General features: G+C 38.1%; 1 protein-coding gene across 1 annotated transcript in view; it reads left to right on the plus strand.

The window, feature by feature from the left end:
• LOC103781274 (arf-GAP with SH3 domain, ANK repeat and PH domain-containing protein 1-like) overlaps positions 1-19,864 on the plus strand; it is a gene marked incomplete at both ends in the record, with an annotated part of 63,491 nt that extends 43,627 nt beyond the window's left edge. Inside the window, 8 exon segments of the mRNA XM_008948983.1 lie at positions 479-594; positions 2,805-2,872; positions 5,322-5,429; positions 6,745-6,977; positions 14,385-14,389; positions 16,714-16,759; positions 16,761-16,864; positions 19,798-19,864. Coding sequence (XP_008947231.1) covers positions 479-594; positions 2,805-2,872; positions 5,322-5,429; positions 6,745-6,977; positions 14,385-14,389; positions 16,714-16,759; positions 16,761-16,864; positions 19,798-19,864 — 747 coding nt within the window.
• Positions 19,865-20,475: the final 611 nt, after the last annotated feature.

Here is a 20,475-nt window from a genome sequence, read left to right on the forward strand (position 1 = left end):
GTGTACCCTGATAGGCTGTCTCAGAGTTCTTGTGAGCATCCTCACAGACACCCTCTTCATAGTTCCTTGAATGCATGGGACTTCTTAACCCTTTCTAAATGTATCAAAGTTACTTTTCAGATATTTTTTATTGGGATAATTTAGCATGTTTGAAAAAGAAATTTTCCATTGGAAAACAGCTGGTGTGACCTTACGAAGTATTAGCTTTAAATCTTTGATTTTTTTTTTAATGAATGAATGAACATCTGTAGGTGCTCAGTCCTTTTCAGCCACAGCTCAGGAATTTCCAGTATGTTTGGAATTATCCTTAACAGTCCTTGAAAGTAATGTTTAATTTAACAATAGTTCTCCTGCTACATATTTGCCAGTAAAGTGTTTATGCATTTATTATTTATAGGGTTGTGAGATTTGAAAAGAATAGCACAGCATACTATATTTTTCCACATTTTTGTTTTATTCTGTTTTCTTTTGTGTTTAGTGGAAACCTGGATAAGCAAACGGCATTGGGTAATACTGTTCTACACTACTGCAGTATGTATAATAAGCCTGAGTGTTTGAAATTGCTTTTGAGGGGGAAGCCAACTATTGATGTAGGTAAGTTCATTATTTAAAACTAGGACATTAGATTTCCCAAAATTTCTTTCCATTTTTCTAGCCTCTTTTACTTATGTCTTGCTGCTTTAAGTAAACTTTAAAAAGGAAAAATAAAACTGTATCAGAAAGATGAAGACTTCAGCAAGAATAACTCCAAAGAGAGCATTCAGTCAAGAAATGGAAATTAAATCCTTTGAAGATAATAGTGACAAAAATTTTCTAATACAAAATACTAATGATAACCCCTAGTTTTTCTGAAGTTTTCTGAGGAATTGTAAATGTCCTGGAGTGTAAGTTTGTATTTATATTGCAAGTACAATATAAATATATATACAATTGTGAAGTCATCTAGTACTTGTATGTTAAAGTACTTCAGATGACTGCTCACATTAATTCCACTGCAGCTTCACCCAGCATGCCCTGGCCACCACTGTAGCTGATGAGGAAAGGGATTAGCTTTCCCAGCTGCCTTTCTTCTTCAGTTTGCCATCTACGTGTGTGAGATAGGTATAATGCTTGCTGTACCTAAATCAGTCCACTTTTCATCATGGCATAGCAAAAGTTTAATTAAAAATAAAATCTCTGTAAACATTGCTCACTACTAGGATAATCTCCCATTCACTAGATGCTCTCCTTTCCCTGCCACGTTCTGGGAGTTGGGAAAGTATTCCATGAATCCAGCTTGTCAGGCTCAGGAGCAAAGTGTCATCAGCATGTTACATTCTGTCAGTTCTTGCTACAGGAGGGAAGCTTTATGAACAGTTGGTGCAAACTGAAGACTATGAACTTTTATTTCTCCCTCTTTTGTCATCACCATCATTTGCCTTCACTGCCCACTAAAAAAAAAAAAACTGCTGCATAAATTTTAAATTCGTTGCTCAGTGGCAAAAATTTTATTTCTTTGGCCTTTTTATACATTGTTAGAATATGTTCTAATTTTATCATCACAAATTCTTTGACTTATATTTTTTTAGCAGATATGTCCCTAATTAAGAAAATGGGAAAGCTGTCTGAATAAGCTTAAGTGTGTTTATTGGTCCTTCAGTTTAACCCCCTCCTAAGTAGATGCCAGAAGAGTGTTCTTACCTTTCTGTGTCTCTCTCTCTCCCTTCCCCCCTCCTGCAAAGTGTTACATAGGAACTGCATCTCTTCTTTAGGCCTTGAAGCATCCTGTTTATATGTAAAGGTTGAGAGTCTGGAATTTATCTAGTCTTTTAAGCTGTCTGTGTGTTAAGATATACTATATTTTTGTTCCTTTTCATAGTAAGACTCCTGAACGATCTCTGATCTTTCCAGAAGGAGCCTTGCTTCTTCTAGATATTTCAATTATTTCAAATTCATAGGCCTTTCTGGATGACAGCTTTGTATTTTCTGGAACTCCTGACTGGCATTCTGTATGTAATGTTACACATAGTTTGCTTAGGAGAGCTCAGGTGGACTGTTTTCAGTTCCTAAACACAGAAGTGCTTTACAGTCTGGATGTAGATAGAGCACACTCTGTTGCATGTCCATGGCATTTACAGCTACACTGTAAGAATAAATTTTACCTATGGTTGGGGTGTAGTAGTAGTTTTGGTTTCTTGAGTCTTGCTACTGAGCATCTAGGAAGGCTCCCATTAGATGCTGTCCCTGAGGACCTTCCAGGGTGCTTCAGTATCACCTTCTTTCTTATCAGGCATTATTTTAAAAATATAAGCCATTTTATAGCTTTTATAAAGACAAAATACCTAAAAAGTTTAAAAATTATTCTTTTTCAAGTCTTTTGTCTTCAAATTCAGGCTTCAAACTGCTGTCTATTAGTCACAGTAAAATGTGCTTAGATCAACATTTGCTTTTTTTTTCCCATTTAAACCTTAGAATAGTTTTCTTTTTTAAGCTATCTTACCCTGTCTTCTTGCTTTTCCTGCCTATTCATGTAAGAGTTTTACTGGCAAAGGAGATGAGTGGAGATTGAAAGGACTAAATTTCTTTATATTCTCTGCTAGGATGGTTAGGAGGGGCTTGGGACTGACCCAGTAGTTGCTGCTGTTGAGAAGGAACCTGGTGATATGTGAAAGGCATGAGCACTTACAGCAGAATCTTAGAGAGCTGCAGTTGCTATAGAGTAAATAGATGGTTTTGGTCACTCTGCTAAAAATAGTGAACCTTAATGAATTGATTCTTCAAACATCTCAAAAAATTTTTATTTTTTTTTTTTTTTAATTTTGTAGTAAATCAAGCTGGAGAGACGGCTCTGGACACAGCAAAAAGAGTGAAAGCTGTCCAGTGTGAGGAGCTGGTAAGAACCAGGCTGGGGGAAGGCAAGGGGAGGATATTTACTTCCTTAAAGATGTCATCTACTTAAGATACCATTGCCACTGTGTCTCAGACTTGGTGTGGCTGCCAGCAGGCTCTATGCTGATCTGAAAGCCTTGCCAGAGATGAGTATTTTCTTACTTCAAAACACAACAGTCATTTTCTTTGTAAGGCCCTAGGTAAAAGATGTTACTTCTAGTGGAAGTAATTAATTATTTTAATCAGCATATTTTAAGACCTTACGTATTGGATAGTCAAGTATTTGAATACCAATTAATGCACCATTCTAGAACATTTGGGCTTCATCACCTCTAAAGTTCTTCTTGGAGACATTTCTATCAGGAGTACTAAACAACCACTGAAATATTAAATCTGTCAAGACCTTTTATGTCTGAATCTTTGTTTGACTTTTCCTGCTTTGCCTTTTTCCAGTTTACTTAATGAGACAGGTAGTTCAGAGATGGTGAAAGTCATCTTACAAAGAGAACTGCAGCAACTTTAAATTAAATCTCAAAGGAGGAAGAAACAGAAGTGAGATGTAGTGAGATGTCTGGAACTTAGGGTATCAAAAATTGTAAACCACTAGCTTCAATGGGATTTTGTCTCTCTATTGAACATGATCAGAGCAAAAACTTTCAGGAATTTTGAGAATGTGTGAGTGATGTTAACAGATGCCACTCAATAAAACCACTGGAATTCAAGAAATAAAAGTATTAAAGGATTTTCCCAAGTACCCTTCTGAAGCACTGAGCCAGGAATAAGGATTCTACATCAGACCAACAGCCTTGTTTGTTCTTAGCCCCCTGAGGTGCCTCTCACCAGCATGCATTTTGTAGGCAAGCAAGTCAAGTACTATCAAGGGATTAAAAAGTCTTAAGTAGTGTGGGAGTTCCACATTCCAGATAAAACCAGAAGGATTTACAGAACAGTTGTCACTTGCTGTGTACTTCTATTTCTCAGAACTTTTTTTCCTCAATTTGATGGTCCAGGGAGAATATTTAGTTTTTTTCTCTGCAGCTGGTAATTTTAATAGCTGTCCTTTGATGATTGAAAGTTCTTGTCATGTATTAATTAATTACTGCAGAACCACAAGAGCTTGTCCTTCACAAACAATGATAATTTTCTTTATTTCTGGGCACAAGTCAGCGTTTTGCCGTGGTTGATATAAGGTGGTGCTCTCACTGACTTCTCAATTACTCCCATGGCTGCTGTGTAAGTCAGTAGTATTTCAGTGTTTTGAGTATCCTGTCAGCTGTGTAACACACAATTGGTATGGATTGCTTTCTTCTTGCAGTGTATATTTTATAAAATAACATCTGCCTTTAACGTGGACCAAGGGATTGTGTTGTAGAACAAAAACAAGTGGCTGTTATCAATGAGCTTATCTAGCAGTTAATTGTTTCCCTTATTGTAATTGATGTTCTGCTAATACCTCACTGCTTATTTCAATTAACTATAATAGAACATTTATTAATCTTTTCATTTTTGAAGAGGAAAATTAATTCTGCATTTTCTTAAAAGTGGCAATGAGATATGGTTAAGAATAAAAAAGAAATGTGAGTGAGCATATTGCATACCATGGGCAATAAACCAGTACAAAGTAAATATCTAGATGTTTGCAACATGGTAGATGTGCTAAGCTAATTTCTGTTGCATAGCTGGAGTCTTGACTGTATTTACATTCAATTTAAACCCAAGTGAGTTCATTAATACTTATATAACAGAATGAAATTACTTTCTCTCTTTCAAATTTTATTTCAGGAAGATGATTAAAGGATTTCCTGAATCAACTAGTACGAAGTAGACTACATTTCAAAGGATGTGAAGGAATAAATAATGATAGGAAATCTAAGCATTGTAAAGGAGAATTTATCTCTTTATGAACAGCAATTTTCTTTTTTTTTGATGGATACCATTAAAGAATGTGGATCCATTATTTGAGCTGTCAAGGTAGAGGAATTTTGTGCCTAAGACATATACAGTGGCCTCATCCAGTGAGAGGGAGGGAAGTACGTAAATAAAGAATAAATACATTTTGTTTTGATTCCAACACAAGGATTGTGATTTTTGGAGGACTAATAGTTGTTGCACCAGAATTTATAAATAGGTGTTGCATTGTCCTTTTTTGGAAAGGAGATCTGCAGGTGTATTCTGCTTTTGTGCATATACCGTCTCTTCATATCATCTTTTCAAATGCTTGGCAAACATGGCAACTTCTACCCACTTTGATAAAATCTTTCATTTTTAGCTGATTTTTTTTTATATATACCTCAAATAAATGAAAGATGTTTGTGTTTGCCCTGAAATTGTTTATTTTTAATGTCTGGAAAAAACATCTAGATGTTTCAGGTTATTGCTTGCTGTTCTAAAACTAACTTTGTTGACACCAAAGGAACAGCAGCTATTTGACCAAGAATTGTTATTTCTTTCAGCTTTCTCAAGCCAAGGCAGGAAAGCTGAACCCACACGTCCATGTGGAGTATGAATGGAATCTTCGGCAGGAAGAAATTGATGAAAGTGATGATGACTTAGATGATAAGGTAATCATGAATTACTGATACAGCTTTGTACAAAATCTATCAAAAATTCTGTTCTGTGGAAATGTGTATAAATTAGAATCTCACCTTAACCTTTTTTTTTCCCTCATATATTATTTTGGGAGAAAAGCTAGTTTTTAGGCTCTATTAAAGACTGTCAAAGTGCTTTTTGAATACACTTTGTCAGCCTAGTTATTATGGACTTGGGTTTCAGGAGTTTTGCTTTGACAAGACACAATAGCGTATAAATCAGCAAATGTAGATTATTTTGTTGTCTTTTTATCCCCTTCTGAATTCTAGGCTGTTAATTTTTAGCTGGAGGAAATCCAAGGCTTACATACTTACTTTTTCTATAAATTAATCAAAAACCTAATTGAATCAATAACTATTTTTCAAAAGCTGTGCTATGCACTTTAGTCCTGATTAACAAAGGAAGTAATAGACAAAACTTGAGGGCACAGGATAATTGCCATCCCAGAATATGTGAAAACTTCACTTCAGTGTCCTACTTTAGCAAGTCAGTTAATTACCCTGTGCTCTGTTTTTGTAATAAATGAGAATTCACCTCTCCTATTTTATATGGATGCTGTAGAAAGAAATGTGGTCAACTTTTCATTTTCTATCAAAAAATCAGAAACCCAAATAATTTATGTGTCCTCAAGGACAGTAGAGAACAAAATTGTTACCTCTGTGAGGAGCCTCGGGAGGATGGCTGGTGCTGGGCTGGAGAGAATGGGCTGCCAGAACCAGAGCTGCAGTGAAATGGACTCTGCTCCACATGAGGCTATTAATATACAGCAGTCAGAAATTGCTGTGTAAAATTCCTTCAAAGAGCAATTGTCTACCTCTGAAAGAGGAGATGTAGCACTGAATATGATGCTAGTTCAGGTAACAAATCAGTCTGAAGTGGCAGAACTGGTTACTTTATTTTTCATGTGCACCATGGGGCTAATATACTTGATCTCTACGGATACCTTTTTGGTCTGAATAAATACCTTTTTAAACTGAAAATTACATTTATTTTAATAAAAGCCTAGTAAAATTTTTAGAATATATTATTTAGTATATTATTATTGTGTCTACTGCTTTAAGAATAAATCGATTTATTGATGCGACAATCTTTATTTTTTGGTTAATGAGGTGAGGATCTTTCTTGTTGGATCTCTGAGAAAGGGAGGAATGTGGTTTTATTTGTCCAATAAAAAAAAAAATTCTAGTCTTGTGCATTAGAACATGTTCTGTTATGTTCTTTTCCAAATATATTAACTATATTTAGCATTTAGACAGCTGCGTAATATATTTGGTTTTCTATTCACAGCCTAGTCCTATAAAAAAAGAAAGATCTCCAAGACCCCAAAGTTTTTGTCACTCTTCGAGCATTTCTCCCCAAGACAAAATGACTCATCCTGCATTTAGCACTCCTAGGGACAAGCAAAGACTCTCCTATGGAGCTTTCACCAATCAGATTTTTGCTTCTACAAGCACAGATTCACCCACCTCTCCAACTGCAGACGCTCCTCCTCTTCCTCCTAGAAATGCTGGCAAAGGTAAGTCTGTCTTCAGACTGCGCCTGCAAGCAGGAATTTGTCCACACTGTCCTTTTTTAACCAGGTACATTACAATTTTTCAAGAGCTGTCTTTCTTGTGTCTTGCTTACTATATTGATGTGGTAATATAGTATAGTGAATGTTCAAAATGTAAAAACAAACAAACCAACCCTTCCCCAAAACAAACAAACATACAAAACAAAACAAAACCAACCAAACAAAAAAAACACCACAAAAAACCCACCCAGAACAGAGGGGGACAGCACTTTGTAATAGGCTCACTGGTGATAAAATAAAGGAGTACTCTACAAGATAAAAATTGTTTAATTTTATGTAGAAATCTGTTCATAATTTGGAGAAGGATCTTTAAGCGTTTACAGTCATAAAAATGTTTTAGAAGAAGGCTGATGGTTCATAGTGCTATATGATGATGTGCTGTGCAGGGTCTGGAAGGGAGGGCAAAGAACTAAAGCTTTGGAGGAGAAGTGCAAGGAGACACCTCCTTACAGTCAGAGAGTGTTTCTTCTTTAGTAATAGCAGTGACAATATTGCTAGTGCTTGAAAGGGAAGAGAACTTATTTTCATATGAGACTTATTCTTGCAGCTGTAGTGGGTGGTGGTTCTTTGACCTGGATACCCACGAGCTTCATGTTTCAAGGACATATTTATAGAACAAAACCTGTTACTTTACAATAATTTGTGCAAATCTACTTTATAGAATGAAAAAAAAAAACTTTCACCTTTTTTACTTATAATTAGGCTATTTATAAAATAAATTTTTTTATGGTAGACTTGTTAGAGAAAGCTTCTGTTGTGATGAAGGCTGCAGTATAGTTCCAGGCTTCAGCAGTTATGTCATCCCTTTTGTTAACACTGCTGTAACTTCATCTATCATTTTCTCAACTGGTAGTTAATGTTGTTTTCAAAAAGTGATGAAGAATTGCTCCCACTAAAATGTGAAAGAGTAGAGGGGACAGAACAGTCTATTGGCAGCAGGTACCTGCTTTTATACATGGTTCAGAAGCTGTGCTTAAGAACTACTGTTCCACCTTCAGTCGTCGTCAAGTACTGGCAACTTTGAAATTAATTCCTTGGCTCTCTTTTTTAAAAGGGTTTGTTTTCCATTAAGAGCCAAACTGATTTTGCCAGCCTGTGCATTTTCACAGTCTGGGTTTCTTTATATCATTTTCACTGGGGACTCATTTGTACTCCTGTGGCTTCACTGTGCTGACCTCCCTGCTGGCATTACACATTTCTAACTCATTCCTTCTTTCCCCCACCTTTTCTGCCTAGCAGTCTGCATTCTCAGACACAGTACACTGGCTTACAAGTTCCTTCAGTCTGACCTAGGGTAACATTTTGTCATAAAGCTGCAAGCCTTGGAAAGGGGTCATGAATCCCATTTCCCATCGTATTTCTATAAATACTTTAACAGCAGAAGGAAGACTAAGGAGAATCTTCATCCTCTGTTGGATGCTGAGGGGGAAACACGGTGACCAAGGATGAGGAAAAGGCTGAAGTACCAAATGCCACCTTTGCCTCAGTCTTTAATAGTAGGACCAGTTCTTCTCAGAGTGCCAACCTCCTGAAATGGAATACCAGGACAGGGAGCAGAATGAAGCCCCCATAATCCAAGAGGAAATGGTCAGGGACCTGACACACCACTTAGATGCACATGAGTCCATGGGGCCAGATGGGATCCACCCAAGGGTACTGAGGCAGCTGGCAGAAGTGCTCACCAAGCCACCTTCCGTCATTTCTCAACAGTCCCAGCTCACTGAGGATGTCCTGTGGAGTGGAGGTTAGCAAATGTAAACCCCATCTACAAGAAGGGCCAGGAGGAAGGTCCAGGGAACTCCAGGCCTGTCAGTCTGACCTTGATGCTGGGGAAGGTTATAGAGCAGATCATCTTGAGTGCCATCATGCAGATGAGACAATCAGACAATCGGGCCCAGTCACCATGGGTTTGTGAGAGGGAGGTCCTGTTTGATAAACCTGATCTCCTTGTATGACAAGGTAACCCACTTCGTGGGTGAGGGAAAGGCTGTTCATTTTGTGAACCTTTGTAAAGCTTTTGCCACCGTTTCCCATAGTGTTCTCCTGGAGAAACTGTTTCCTCAGTGTACCCCCAATAACTTTGCAGATGATGCCAAGTTATGTGAGGGTGTATTGATCTCCTTGAAGGCAGGGAGGCTCTACAGAGGGACCTGGACAGGCTGGGTTGATGAGCAGAGGCCAGTTGTATGAGGTTTGGCAAAGACAAGTGCTGAGTACTGCACTTGGGTCACCACAACCCTGTGCAAGGCTGCAGGCTTGGGGAGGAGTGGCTGGAAAGCTGCCTTCTTTCCAAAGAAGGGCGAGGAAGCTGGTGACGGGTCTGGAGCACAGGTCTAACAAAGAGCAGCTGGGGGAGGTGGGGTTCTTTAGCCTGGAGAAAAGGAGGCTGAGGGGAGACCTTATCACCCTCTACAACTGCCTGAAAGGAGGAGGTAGTGAGGTGTGGTCAGGACCCTCTCCCAAGTAATAGGACATGTCCTATCTCAAATGACAGGACAAGAGGAAATGGCCTCAGGTTACACCAGGGGAGGTTTAGATTGGATGTAATGAAAAAATTATTCACCAAAAGGGTTTTTAAGCATTGGAACAGGCTCCCCGGGCAGGTGGTGGAGTCACCATCCCTGGAGGTGTGTAGAAGATGGGTAGATGTCATGCTGCAGGACATGGTTTAGTGGTGACCTGGCAGTGCTGTGTTAATGATAGAGCTTGATGGTCCTGAAGGTCTTTTCCAAACAAAATTCTGTGATTGCTTAAGAAGGTTAAGACACTTAGTGTCACACACTTAGTTAAAACACTTAACAAAGCCACAGGTGTGGCTTTTGTTTCCTACACTGCTTAGTATGTTGCCACCTTTCAGTGGGTTGTAAGGAACACTAATTCTTTGTCATTACCTATATTGTCATTCTCATATAGACTTGTTCAGAAAATTGTCTTTTTCTCCAGGAAGGGGAATATCTACGTGCATATTTCCTTCTAAGTTTTATGTATTCAGATTTCAGAAATGTTAGACTTTTTCATAGGTGCTCCTGCAGACTCCTAGATAAGTGAACACCACCAAAGCTACCTGGAAAGCTACGAAGCCTTGAGTTCTTGGTGTGTTTTCATGTCAAATATTATGCGAAGGAAATCCTTATTTATATTACAAAAAAATAATATGATATTACCAGAAAATACAGAGAACTTTTTGCAGAGACTTTTTTTACAGAGACTCAAAAGGACAGGGGGACGAAGTGTCAAAGGCATAAAGCAATAATCTCTCTATGTGGAAAAGTTGCTTCAGACACATTGTTGCAGGTGCACTTGTGCTGTGTTATAAACTGAGCCACAGCTTGTTGTCTTCCAGCTCCCAAACAGACTGTTCAGGAGAAAAAGCAGCAGAGACTCTCCACTTCCATAAGACACTGGTGACACATCTTCATTTTGAAAGTCTGAGTTAATTTTGCTTCTGTAGGAAGAAGTAATCCTTTAGAAGTTATCTTCTGAGATTACTAGTAACAGAGTAGTACATCACTTCAGAGTTGAACATACAAGCTTACTTATAAAATCCTTTTTTGTTTTTCTCAGAAAAGTTCATTTTAATAGCTACCTATTTGATTTAAGATTATATGAACTTGTAGTGGTATATTTTGCACTAAGTTCCCTAAATAACAGGACTAAGAAGAGCACTGAATCTGTCATGAAATTTAAGCTTACCTTCTGTCTCCAAATGTAATCTGTCTTTGTCCCTGCTCTGCTGTGAGGCCCCAGGAGATACCATGGGACCCTGCAAGAGCATGGAGACAGTCTGTAGAGAGTGGATAGCTGTTGGGATCTGTATTTTAGAGAGGGGCAGAGGATTTTAAAATTCCATGGCTTTTACCCTTTGGGGCACATAGATAAAACTCTTCCAAACCAGGTTGTATATTTTAACAAAAACACCTCCCTTTAGCCCTCTGTAAGCTGGCTTCCTTCGCCACTGAGGTGCCTTGCTAGCCAAGCTTCATGGTGCTTGATGAGGTGCCAGAGTGGACTGGAAGCCATCAAGTCTGAACTTTGTGTTGGGGAGAGAAGGTAGGTTTGGAGCAGTTTACAGCATGCACACCACTCCTGCCCATGTTTTTAGTGGTTATGGTGTCTAAAAATGAGAGTCACCATTAAAATTGTATAGGTACAATTGTTGGAGGACTTACATCTGGGGATTTTTTTAGTGTTTCTCCATACATTGCAATGTAAGACCAGATTTTCCAGTTTAATAATTTTCCAAAATATTCTTTAAAATGCTGGAACATTAGTGTATTCTACTCCAAACCAGCTTATTTGTAGATACAACTTACTGTCTGCTCTCTCTGCTCCATATACAGGTAATCCTGATGGAACGAGACGTGCAGAAGGAGTACAGGAGTACAGGAGCTGTGTAACCCAGCTCCTGGGTCCCTTTCCCAGCAATTTGCCTAAGCTTACTCAAGTTCAACTTACTTGTGTTGTCAGTCAAGTCTCTAGATTATAACATTCTGAAAATTACCTTTTACATCAATCTTTCCAGCTTACACCCTCATTACAGCTGCAGACATCTAGCAGGTCTTCTGCCTGTTGTTTTACAAAAAGCTTCAAAAAACCCACAAAACACCAACATTTAAGTAGTTGCATGACTCAGCAGAGGAGGTAAATAAAGTTTTGCACAACCTTAATTGCAAATCCAACGTGAAGGCAATGTCACTGGCTAGTGGTATACAAATGTTAAACAATCTAAGCCAGGCTTCCTTAATTTTAGCTGAAAGTGAATTGATTTTTTAATGGTTCTGTCCATTTCTCTCATACGTGATGAACACAGAAGTCAGGGATCAATTTTGTGTCATGAAGTTAAGTTCTGATCTTCAGTACTTGAAGTTTGCATAGCTGACACTCGGAGCTCTCATGTGAGGCACATAAACCCAAAGGCACTTGTGGTTCCAGTCCACTGCTGCTGCAGACACCGTGGCATATCATCTGCTTCTTCACTTGATCAGACTCAATTTCTAGCCAGATCAGCTTATTTGCATCTTAAAGGTTAAGAAATCTCCTCACGTCCACTCAATTACTTTGTTCACATACCCATGTTGTCCTGTGGCTCTGATGATTTTTCTGTCATTGGTGTCTGCATGAGGGTGCTACCTGGAGAGCAATGGTACAGGTCTCCAGTTCTGTTTTGTTAGACTACACAAACCAAGCATATTTCACCTTTTCTGACAGAAGAGTATTTTCATTCTCCCATCATTCAAGTTGTCCTTTGATCATACTGACCCTTCTCTGCACCTTTGTTTAATACAGGTGCTTTCTTAAATACAGGTGATTGGAAATGTAGGCACAGCATTAAAGCTGTCCTGGTTCTGGTGGAAATGCTACATCAAAACATCCTTTAGTCCCTTTTTTGTTCATGGTTGTGTCATACTGTGACATACCAGATGTTACACAGCCCCTAGTACCGTTTTCAACTGAGTCCTTCATTTATAGCACAAAGGCTTCCTAAGCAGAGCATGTCAAGATTTTCCATAATATCTTTGTATTTAATCTCATTACCTCAGCTGTTCAGATCATCCAGTTTCTTTTGTTTCTTCTGATGGCTTTCAGGATTCTCTTTTGTATACTTGAAGACATAATTTTTAAAATATTCCTATAACTGTGTTGTACTTTTTGGTTAAATACTACTAGTTATCCCATACAAACTCTGTATTTTTTTTATTACCATAATGGCAAGGAAGAGCTAACTGACAGCTGTTGATTTCATGACTTTTTATATTTGTGCATCAGTCCAGAAGACAACATTCTTTAATATAAATTTTGGCTTCTTATTTTTTTTTTTTTTTAAATAGGACTTTTAGCATTAATTATAGAATGTGCTTCAAATGCTAATGTGAAATCCATGTGTATTCTTAGCTTTCTTATTCAGACTGATCGGGATCTTTTCTCTTTAATTATGATCTTGTTTTCAGTACTGCAAATGTGATCTGAAGGCAAACTGAAGAAGGCTTTTAGTAATAGCTGTGCAAAAAGGTCACTCGTAAGAACTTGAAGATGAGAATGATTTGCTAATAATTTATTATTTTTAATATAAACTTACTTTCCTTTACAGTACCCGTTCTACCATTAACTGGAATGCTGGTTCTTCCGTATCTCTCATTAAGTGGTAAAAAAAAAATACAAATGTGAGGTTTTTATACTCTAACCCCACCTCTTCTTGAGTGGATGGAAACAGCTTTGCATGGTTTCACAAGAACACAAGTGAATAGATACTATACTAACTGCACAAAAGCTGAAGGGCAATGCACTATTAATTGTGGACCTTTTCCAGTTATTTACCTTAGTACAATGAATTTGAGACTGTTTGGTCTATTTACACATGAAAGCATGATCCTTGTAATATGAAGAAGTGATAAAAGATGACAACAGCTTGTGCTGAAAGCAACTGCTCCCCAGCTACACAGAAGAAAAGGGAGCCCAATGGAACCAAAATTTAAAAAACTCTAGGTCAAGGTTATTTTTTATTGCTTGTGTGAAGAGAATGTTCCTCATGAAAGGGGAACTTCACAACTGTGTGAGAAATCATCAGTAGGGTGACTGTGGAGAAGAAATGGTTGGCTTACTTGCTGACTCCTTAGAATCACAAAATCTCTTTGATCTTGAAAAATAACTGCTCTGATGATTGCTTTAAAATATTTAGCTAGCCTTTTAGAATTAAAAATGTCACATAAGATTGTAAAATTTTTTTTATATATATATAATAAAAAGTATTGCATAATAATTTTACTGCCACTTTGTGCATCATCAGATCTTTGTATTGTTTCACCACTTGTTTCCATAAACTGATTTAGATTCCAGCACGTTTCCCACGTTTGCTTTATTCAAAGCATGATGTGACTTTATAACTCTTTCTGAAAAGATATTTTGAAATTTTCCTTTATTTTCTGTTTATTTAGAAGTAAGTTATTTTGAATTTCAGCCATCTAGTCATTAGTATATGACTTCTAAATTCATATTTATTCCTTCCATGAAATGAATATGGGAACGAATGCTAGAAGTCTGGAAAGATGCACTATTTTTTATACGTTCACACCTTCTCCTGGTACCTGTTGTATGCCATGTGAACTTTTGACAGCTATTAAGTGATAACATTTTTTAACTCTTCTGTGATGTCTGGAATTATAGTATTAGTGTGGAATATATTAAAAAAAATCCATATATCACATTTTTTAATCCTACTAAATTTTATTTTTGTAGAGAAGGATTCTTTTATTTGCAATAAAATGCAAATTTTACTAACTGTCTGAAGCTTTATTTTGGCAATATGCACACGATACTATTTCAGTGCATTTCCTCATCCTTTTTTTTTTCCTTTTAGGCCAGGTTTGAAGTATTTGTCACCTGTGGCAGGGCTGGAGACTGTTAGAGGCTGTGGTGCAGTACGGCCAGGAGGGCACTAGGTGGGGGTAGGACAGAACCTCTGCCGCCTTGGCCCTTCCCCTTTGCAGACATTTTGGAAGTGTGTGTTTCCTTTTGAGATGCCAGGAGAAGAGAAAATTACTGTACTGACATACACAGCGTGTTTTCTACATGCTATAAAAATAACGTTACTGTTAACACTGGATATCGAATTTTCCTTTCCTCCTCAGAGGAAAAAATACCTCGGAGTATTCTCCTAGATACACTCTGAGTTAATTAGGGCTTAGAGAACAACCTTTGGTTCTTAGTTATTTGAGCAAGCTAAAGAACTTTACAATTAGCACAAGTCTAGGTGATTGTCATTCAAAACTTAGCATGAGAGAAGTTTTTTAGTTTCTCTGGCAGAAGCATTTCAGTGCCTGGTTTCAATGAGCTTGCTTTCTTCAGCTCGTGGAAGAACTGAAAATGAGAAAGGATGTAATTTGGGAAACAGTCTTATTAATTTGCACTAATAATTAACTGTTTGCAGGTTAATGGTTTTGTGAACTTGGAAGTAAATTGAGAAGAACAATCCCAAAATATGTATTTTGATTTACGAGAGTAAGCAATTAATGGAAAGCTGGGCCCAAAATACCTGCTGGGATTGTGCTTGAGAGACTCTCCTAAGCAGCAAAAGACCTTCCAGGATTGAATCTGGAAGAGAACAACAGACTGAATCGTTAACTCATTGTGAGCAGTTTTAGTCATCTTTTCTTTGGGGTTTAGAAGAAAGAGGGATGTCACTCCCTGAAAATACCTGGCAAGCATACTTGTGCTTATAGGACAACTGAAGTTACTTTCTTCAATGTTTAATATTTCACCTAAGGAATTTTAGCAAAGAATTTTCTTCACTGAATTTAATAATTTTATGATAGATAGTAATTTAGGAAGAAGCACAGGCTTTGCTAATTTTCTGTCTATCTATAGAGATGGGTAATAAATATTTTTTCAGAGTTTTTTTTGTAGGTGTGCAGGTTAGGTTATATACTGATTAACAAGATGAAGGCTTTGTCTCAAATCCTGTTCAGATAAGTTAGGTTTTTAAGAATAGGCAGGTTGGTTCTATAGTGCTAGAAAATACGTGACGATAGATTTGAAACGTCAGGTAAAAATAAACTTTGGTTTTAAGACTTTTTCAGTTTTCTGCATTTATCTTGAGTCTGTGATAGCAAAGCTCTCTTTAAGTGGAAAACTTACTGCTAGATCATGACTGAGTGAAGTGTTATTTGTTGGTCAGATTAAAAAAACAACAACAAACAAGCCACCACCAACAAAGGAACTAAACCCCAACAGCAAAGCCCTTGGAGCTGTTCTGTCCTAATTGTAGCACTAATTCAGAAAAACTTCAGAAGTAATTTTTTGTGGCGGCCGTGGCAGTTGCCCTCTCACAGCTTCTTATCAAAGATATTTTTGAAGGTGAATGGTGAAGCTGATTAGGGAAAACGCTTGTCTTCCCTCTGGGTTATTTTGTCTTCTAAGCTGTATCTGTTCCCATATACTGTAAAACATGGGTTGTGTTGAATAATACTTGTGCCAACACTGATGCAGGGGCAAGTGAAGGGTTTCAGAGCAGGGGTGACTGTGTGAGCTCTTACAAGCAGTGCTGCCGTTAAGTATCTAGTCTCAGACTCAGAAAGAGCTTTTCTGGTGTCTGTTTTGTACATGCTGCATACAACAATTTGCATTGCCATAAGAATGAATTTTCTGATGTATTTGAGCCACAGAAAAAAAAGGAAAAATACAGAAAAATTTATTAAGCTTACAGTTTTAGTTTCAGAATGCAAGGAAAATTTGTAGCTGGGTTTCTATTCCTTACCTCCCCACAATTTATTAACAGAATTTGTATGGGGTGCTCTGGAGGGGGAAAAAAAATCCCCACGTAATAGAACATTTAGAAAGCTGTTTCATTCTAGTATAAATTAATAGTAATTGTAATCCCAAATACTAAATATTAAAGATTTATTTTTTGCTTTAATTCTTTAAAGTTAGGAATCCTGGAGTGACTAATCCTGTGTTTTTCAAACATAAGTACGTGTGTCATTCTCTTGTCAAGTTGCTTATATTCCCACAGCTGAGATGGTTAAAAATGTGGTGAACGTGTCGTTTAATCTAAACAGTGTTTTGGCATGGCTTGTCTTTTTATTTTAGTCTTCTGCTGCACTTCGCTGTGGGTCTGACTGTGAATTTTTCAGTGCTGCTTTGACGTTTCTGCACATGTATTTGTAAGAAGGTTGTTTGTTATTTTGCAGGCCCACCTTCAACCCTCCCTCTAAGCACTCAAACCTCTAGTGGCAGCGAAAAAGAGACCCCCTCCCCCACCCCCAGGACACAAAAGAACCCTCTCTGACCCACCAAGCCCACTACCTCATGGACCCCAGAATAAGGGCCCAATTCCTTGGGGTGAGTTTTGAAATGCAAACCAAAAGGGCAGGGGAAAACCTTTATGATGGATGGTATGTGATCTTTGGTTTCTTTTTACCTGGTGCTTGCTTTCCAATGATTGCAGCTTGATGGAACGTCGGCTCAGATAAATCAACAATTCTACCTTCTGTCACTCTAGCTTCCAGGCTTCTGTATCTGAGTCTCACTTGAGAAAACAAAACATTCCAAGCTCCCCTGGGGCTCAATCCAATCTCCTCTGCTGCCTCCTTCTCTCCACCCTAGCTGCCCAGGCTGCCCTCACCCCGGCCCCCTTGTGCTGCATCTACTCTGCACCTGTTTCCTCACCCCTGCTCCTGTTCTGACCAGCTCATTAAGCCAGATGGATCTTGATTTGGGGCAGGTAGGCCCCGATGGCTCTGTGGCTCTCTTGATTGCCTGAAGAGCTTTGCTTCCTTGGGTTCTATGCCAAATCTCTCCTGTAGAGTGTTCACCCTAGCTGGTGGGGATGTGTTGTCTTATTTGGGGCTTTGTCTTGTTGTCTGTATGTATACAAAGACTGATAGGTTTGCATCCTTCTACCTGCTGAAGTTATTCAGAAACAGCACTTTTGGTTTTTGTGTTTTGTTTTGGTTTTGTTTTGTTTTTTTAACAGCATGCCTTTCTGACAGAAGCTTTTTAGAAACTGTTTTCCAGACTACTTGAATTCTTCCTCTTCTCGATAAGCATTGCTCTCTGCAGTCTACTTCTCCTGGTAGCTATAAATATCAGGCCCTTGTAATTTTCTATAATTTTAGTCTTGGTGGCAGGATTTCCATCAATTTGTAAACTCTTCAGCTGGAATCTGGTGCTTACAGAGCAGGGGGTCATCCATACACCACTTATATTTTAGGATTATCCTGTCTCTGTCCATATAAACACAAAACCAAGATTACTAGCCTAAAAAAAAAAAATTGCAAGCATAAAAACACTCTTTTTTTTTTTTTTGAAATTGAGTTAAATGTGGTAAGTCATTGAGTACTCACATAGAATGTGATTTAATTTAGGATTTAACACAAAGAGAAGTATAGTCCAATGAAAAGCAAAGTCTTTTTCTCAAGGAATACAAATAATGGCAATCTTCAGTTCTTTACAGATGTCTGGGATGTGGAAAAAGTTTCCTATCTTCTGGAGTCTAACAGCCCTGTGCTGTTTCAGAGGTAGTAAAGACTTTTTTGAAGAGCTTAGACTCGAAAAATTTTTAAAAGCCCAACTATTAAAGTCCACAGCAGCACCTAAAAAAACAGATACTAGAATACTATATAATGTAACACTATTAGAATTAAAAGTGTGGTAGGAACAGATGCTAAGCCAGGGCCAACTTTTCTTTTAAAATATTAGACAACAGAGAAAGGAAAAGAAAAATATGAGAAAGGTGCAAGTGTAGAGTTGAAGAACCTTGTGGCAGTAGAATACTTTTTCAAAGCAGGGCCAGAGAAGAACATTGCTTATTCTGTCTCTCTCCTGCTCTACACTGCAGATCAAAACTCAGTGGATGGAAGAGGGGCCTCTTCTCCCCCTTTTCTTAGCCGAGAGCTGTATAAAAACTTGTTTCAAAGTCCGTTTGGATTTTAAGCAAGTATTAAGTTTTGTGGTTATAAAAGAGGGAGTTTCTTGTGTCTGCCTTTTGTGGGTTTGGTTTGAGAATGCTGTCAGATGTTCGTTGCTTTCCCTTTCAGGAGCTTTTTTTTCTCTGTTGTTACATTTCTCGTTATGTTGAATTTCAGCATTTGTTTTCTAATGTGTGCATTAACTGAAGTTTCAAGCAGAGCAATCCTTCGCTTATGTCTAAGCAAATTAAGTTACTATTCAAAGATGTGCTAAAAATGTCATTTAGATTATTTTGGATTTCCATAGCAACCATTAGATTTTTCTTGCTTCATCCATAGGATCTACATGTGAAAGGTTTGCTGTTTGCCTTAGGTTTATTTTTCTTCTTTTTTCTTTCTGAATTTTTTTTCACTTATAAATATAAACATATTTTTAGCAAGGCTCAGCATGAGCCTTTTCTGCCACTTCACTTAGACGTCAATGCACTAAGAATGGTATCTAGGCAGATATGTCATTCTTCTGCATGGAAAGTGTTTTGTGTTCTTGGATCATTAAATGCCACTTTACATCTATTTCAGTGACAGTATTTATTAATGGTTGTGGAAGTTGGTGCTAAGATTGTTTAGACAAGCTGTAGTAGAAGAGGGAGGAGTGGGAATGATAAAGGCACTAAAACAAAGCAGTCAGTATAATTGTACCTTGGGAATGGTGGTGGTTAATGAAAGAGAAGCCTTCTGCTGAAGGAATTCAGAAGCACTTGGGGTTGGATTTTTCTGCCTTTTGACAGAATTGAGTGTATCCAGGGTCTTTTTTTTACCAAGTTAGCGTTCAGGTTATGGTAACACACTGACTTAGAAATTATATCAGCAAAGGCTATTCTTTATGCAGGATAAAATACCCAGTCCTTAGAAACTTGATGTTTTGTGAATAAGATCAAATTCATGGTGGTTTTAAAAAGACGTGCCTCATAATGCAAAATGTAAACATCTGCAATAAATTTATTTCACATTGGCCTGCAGTATCTCCTACTGTTCAGAGAAAACCGAAACACTATATTCAAAATAAACGCCTTACAGCAGGAACTTGGCAATGTCATTCAATCTTTCCTTGCCAGCAGATGTGAGCTACCAGTGACTTGTGTGGAAACGTGTTATATGAAAGGTCATTTGGAACTATTAGAGTCCCTGCCGCTTTTTCAGTTACAGTATCATTAATAAAAGAATGATCATTAAAATCTTTAAACATGTGGTATAGAGGATACTTGGAGGAATGTGTACTTCACCCTAAGTTGTACCCTCTGCTGATTTAATTTCAGTTATCTTAATGATTTGGTTTTTTTTTTAATTGTGCTTTCTTCACCTCAGGTAATGATTTGGGCCCACCTTCAACTAAGGCTGCAAACAAGTTTGAGGGGATGTCTCAGCAGTCAAGGTAAAATCTGTGTATATGAAACGATGAAATTTATCTAACTAATTAATTTGTAAAGCAGAAGAAAATTGCCTTTTATATGAAGTAAAATCTTAGCTATGTTTCTTCATTAGTTTTCTGCATGCCTTACTACCATACAAATACTTTGGCTTCATTGAGCCTCCTACGCTTTGTTCATAGCTGTCCATAGACAATTCACCCTTTGAGCGGGATGGACGGAACGACTTGTACCAGCATCCCTCTGCTGCTCCTACAGAAGTGCTCTCTAAGCTGGGGAGCGCTGCCTCCGACTGCAGTCCAGCAGGACAAAAGTCGTATTTTCATGTCTCCTGGCATTTCATTTTATCTGGTTCACTGTGAGGCCTCATGCCTGGAGCTGCAGAAGTGTCACTTTGGGTACAGGCTGGCATCCAACGTAGCTCTAGAAGAGAGAAATTCATCTCAGTCTTCCAGCTTCACTGTTTTCCAGCCTGTCGAGCTTAGGTGCTGACGCCCGGCCTGTAGTGACCCGTAGTTCCTCAGGCGTCTCTCTGAGCAGCTGAAGCAGTCAGGACAGCCACACGTTCCTGTCGCCTGGCGGCCCTTGCCCCTTTATCCGTGTCGCGGTTCCAGGT

The sequence above is a fragment of the Merops nubicus genome, unplaced genomic scaffold (genome assembly GCF_000691845.1).
Source record: "Merops nubicus isolate BGI_N331 unplaced genomic scaffold, ASM69184v1 scaffold11241, whole genome shotgun sequence".
NCBI classification, from domain to species: Eukaryota; Metazoa; Chordata; class Aves; order Coraciiformes; family Meropidae; genus Merops; species Merops nubicus.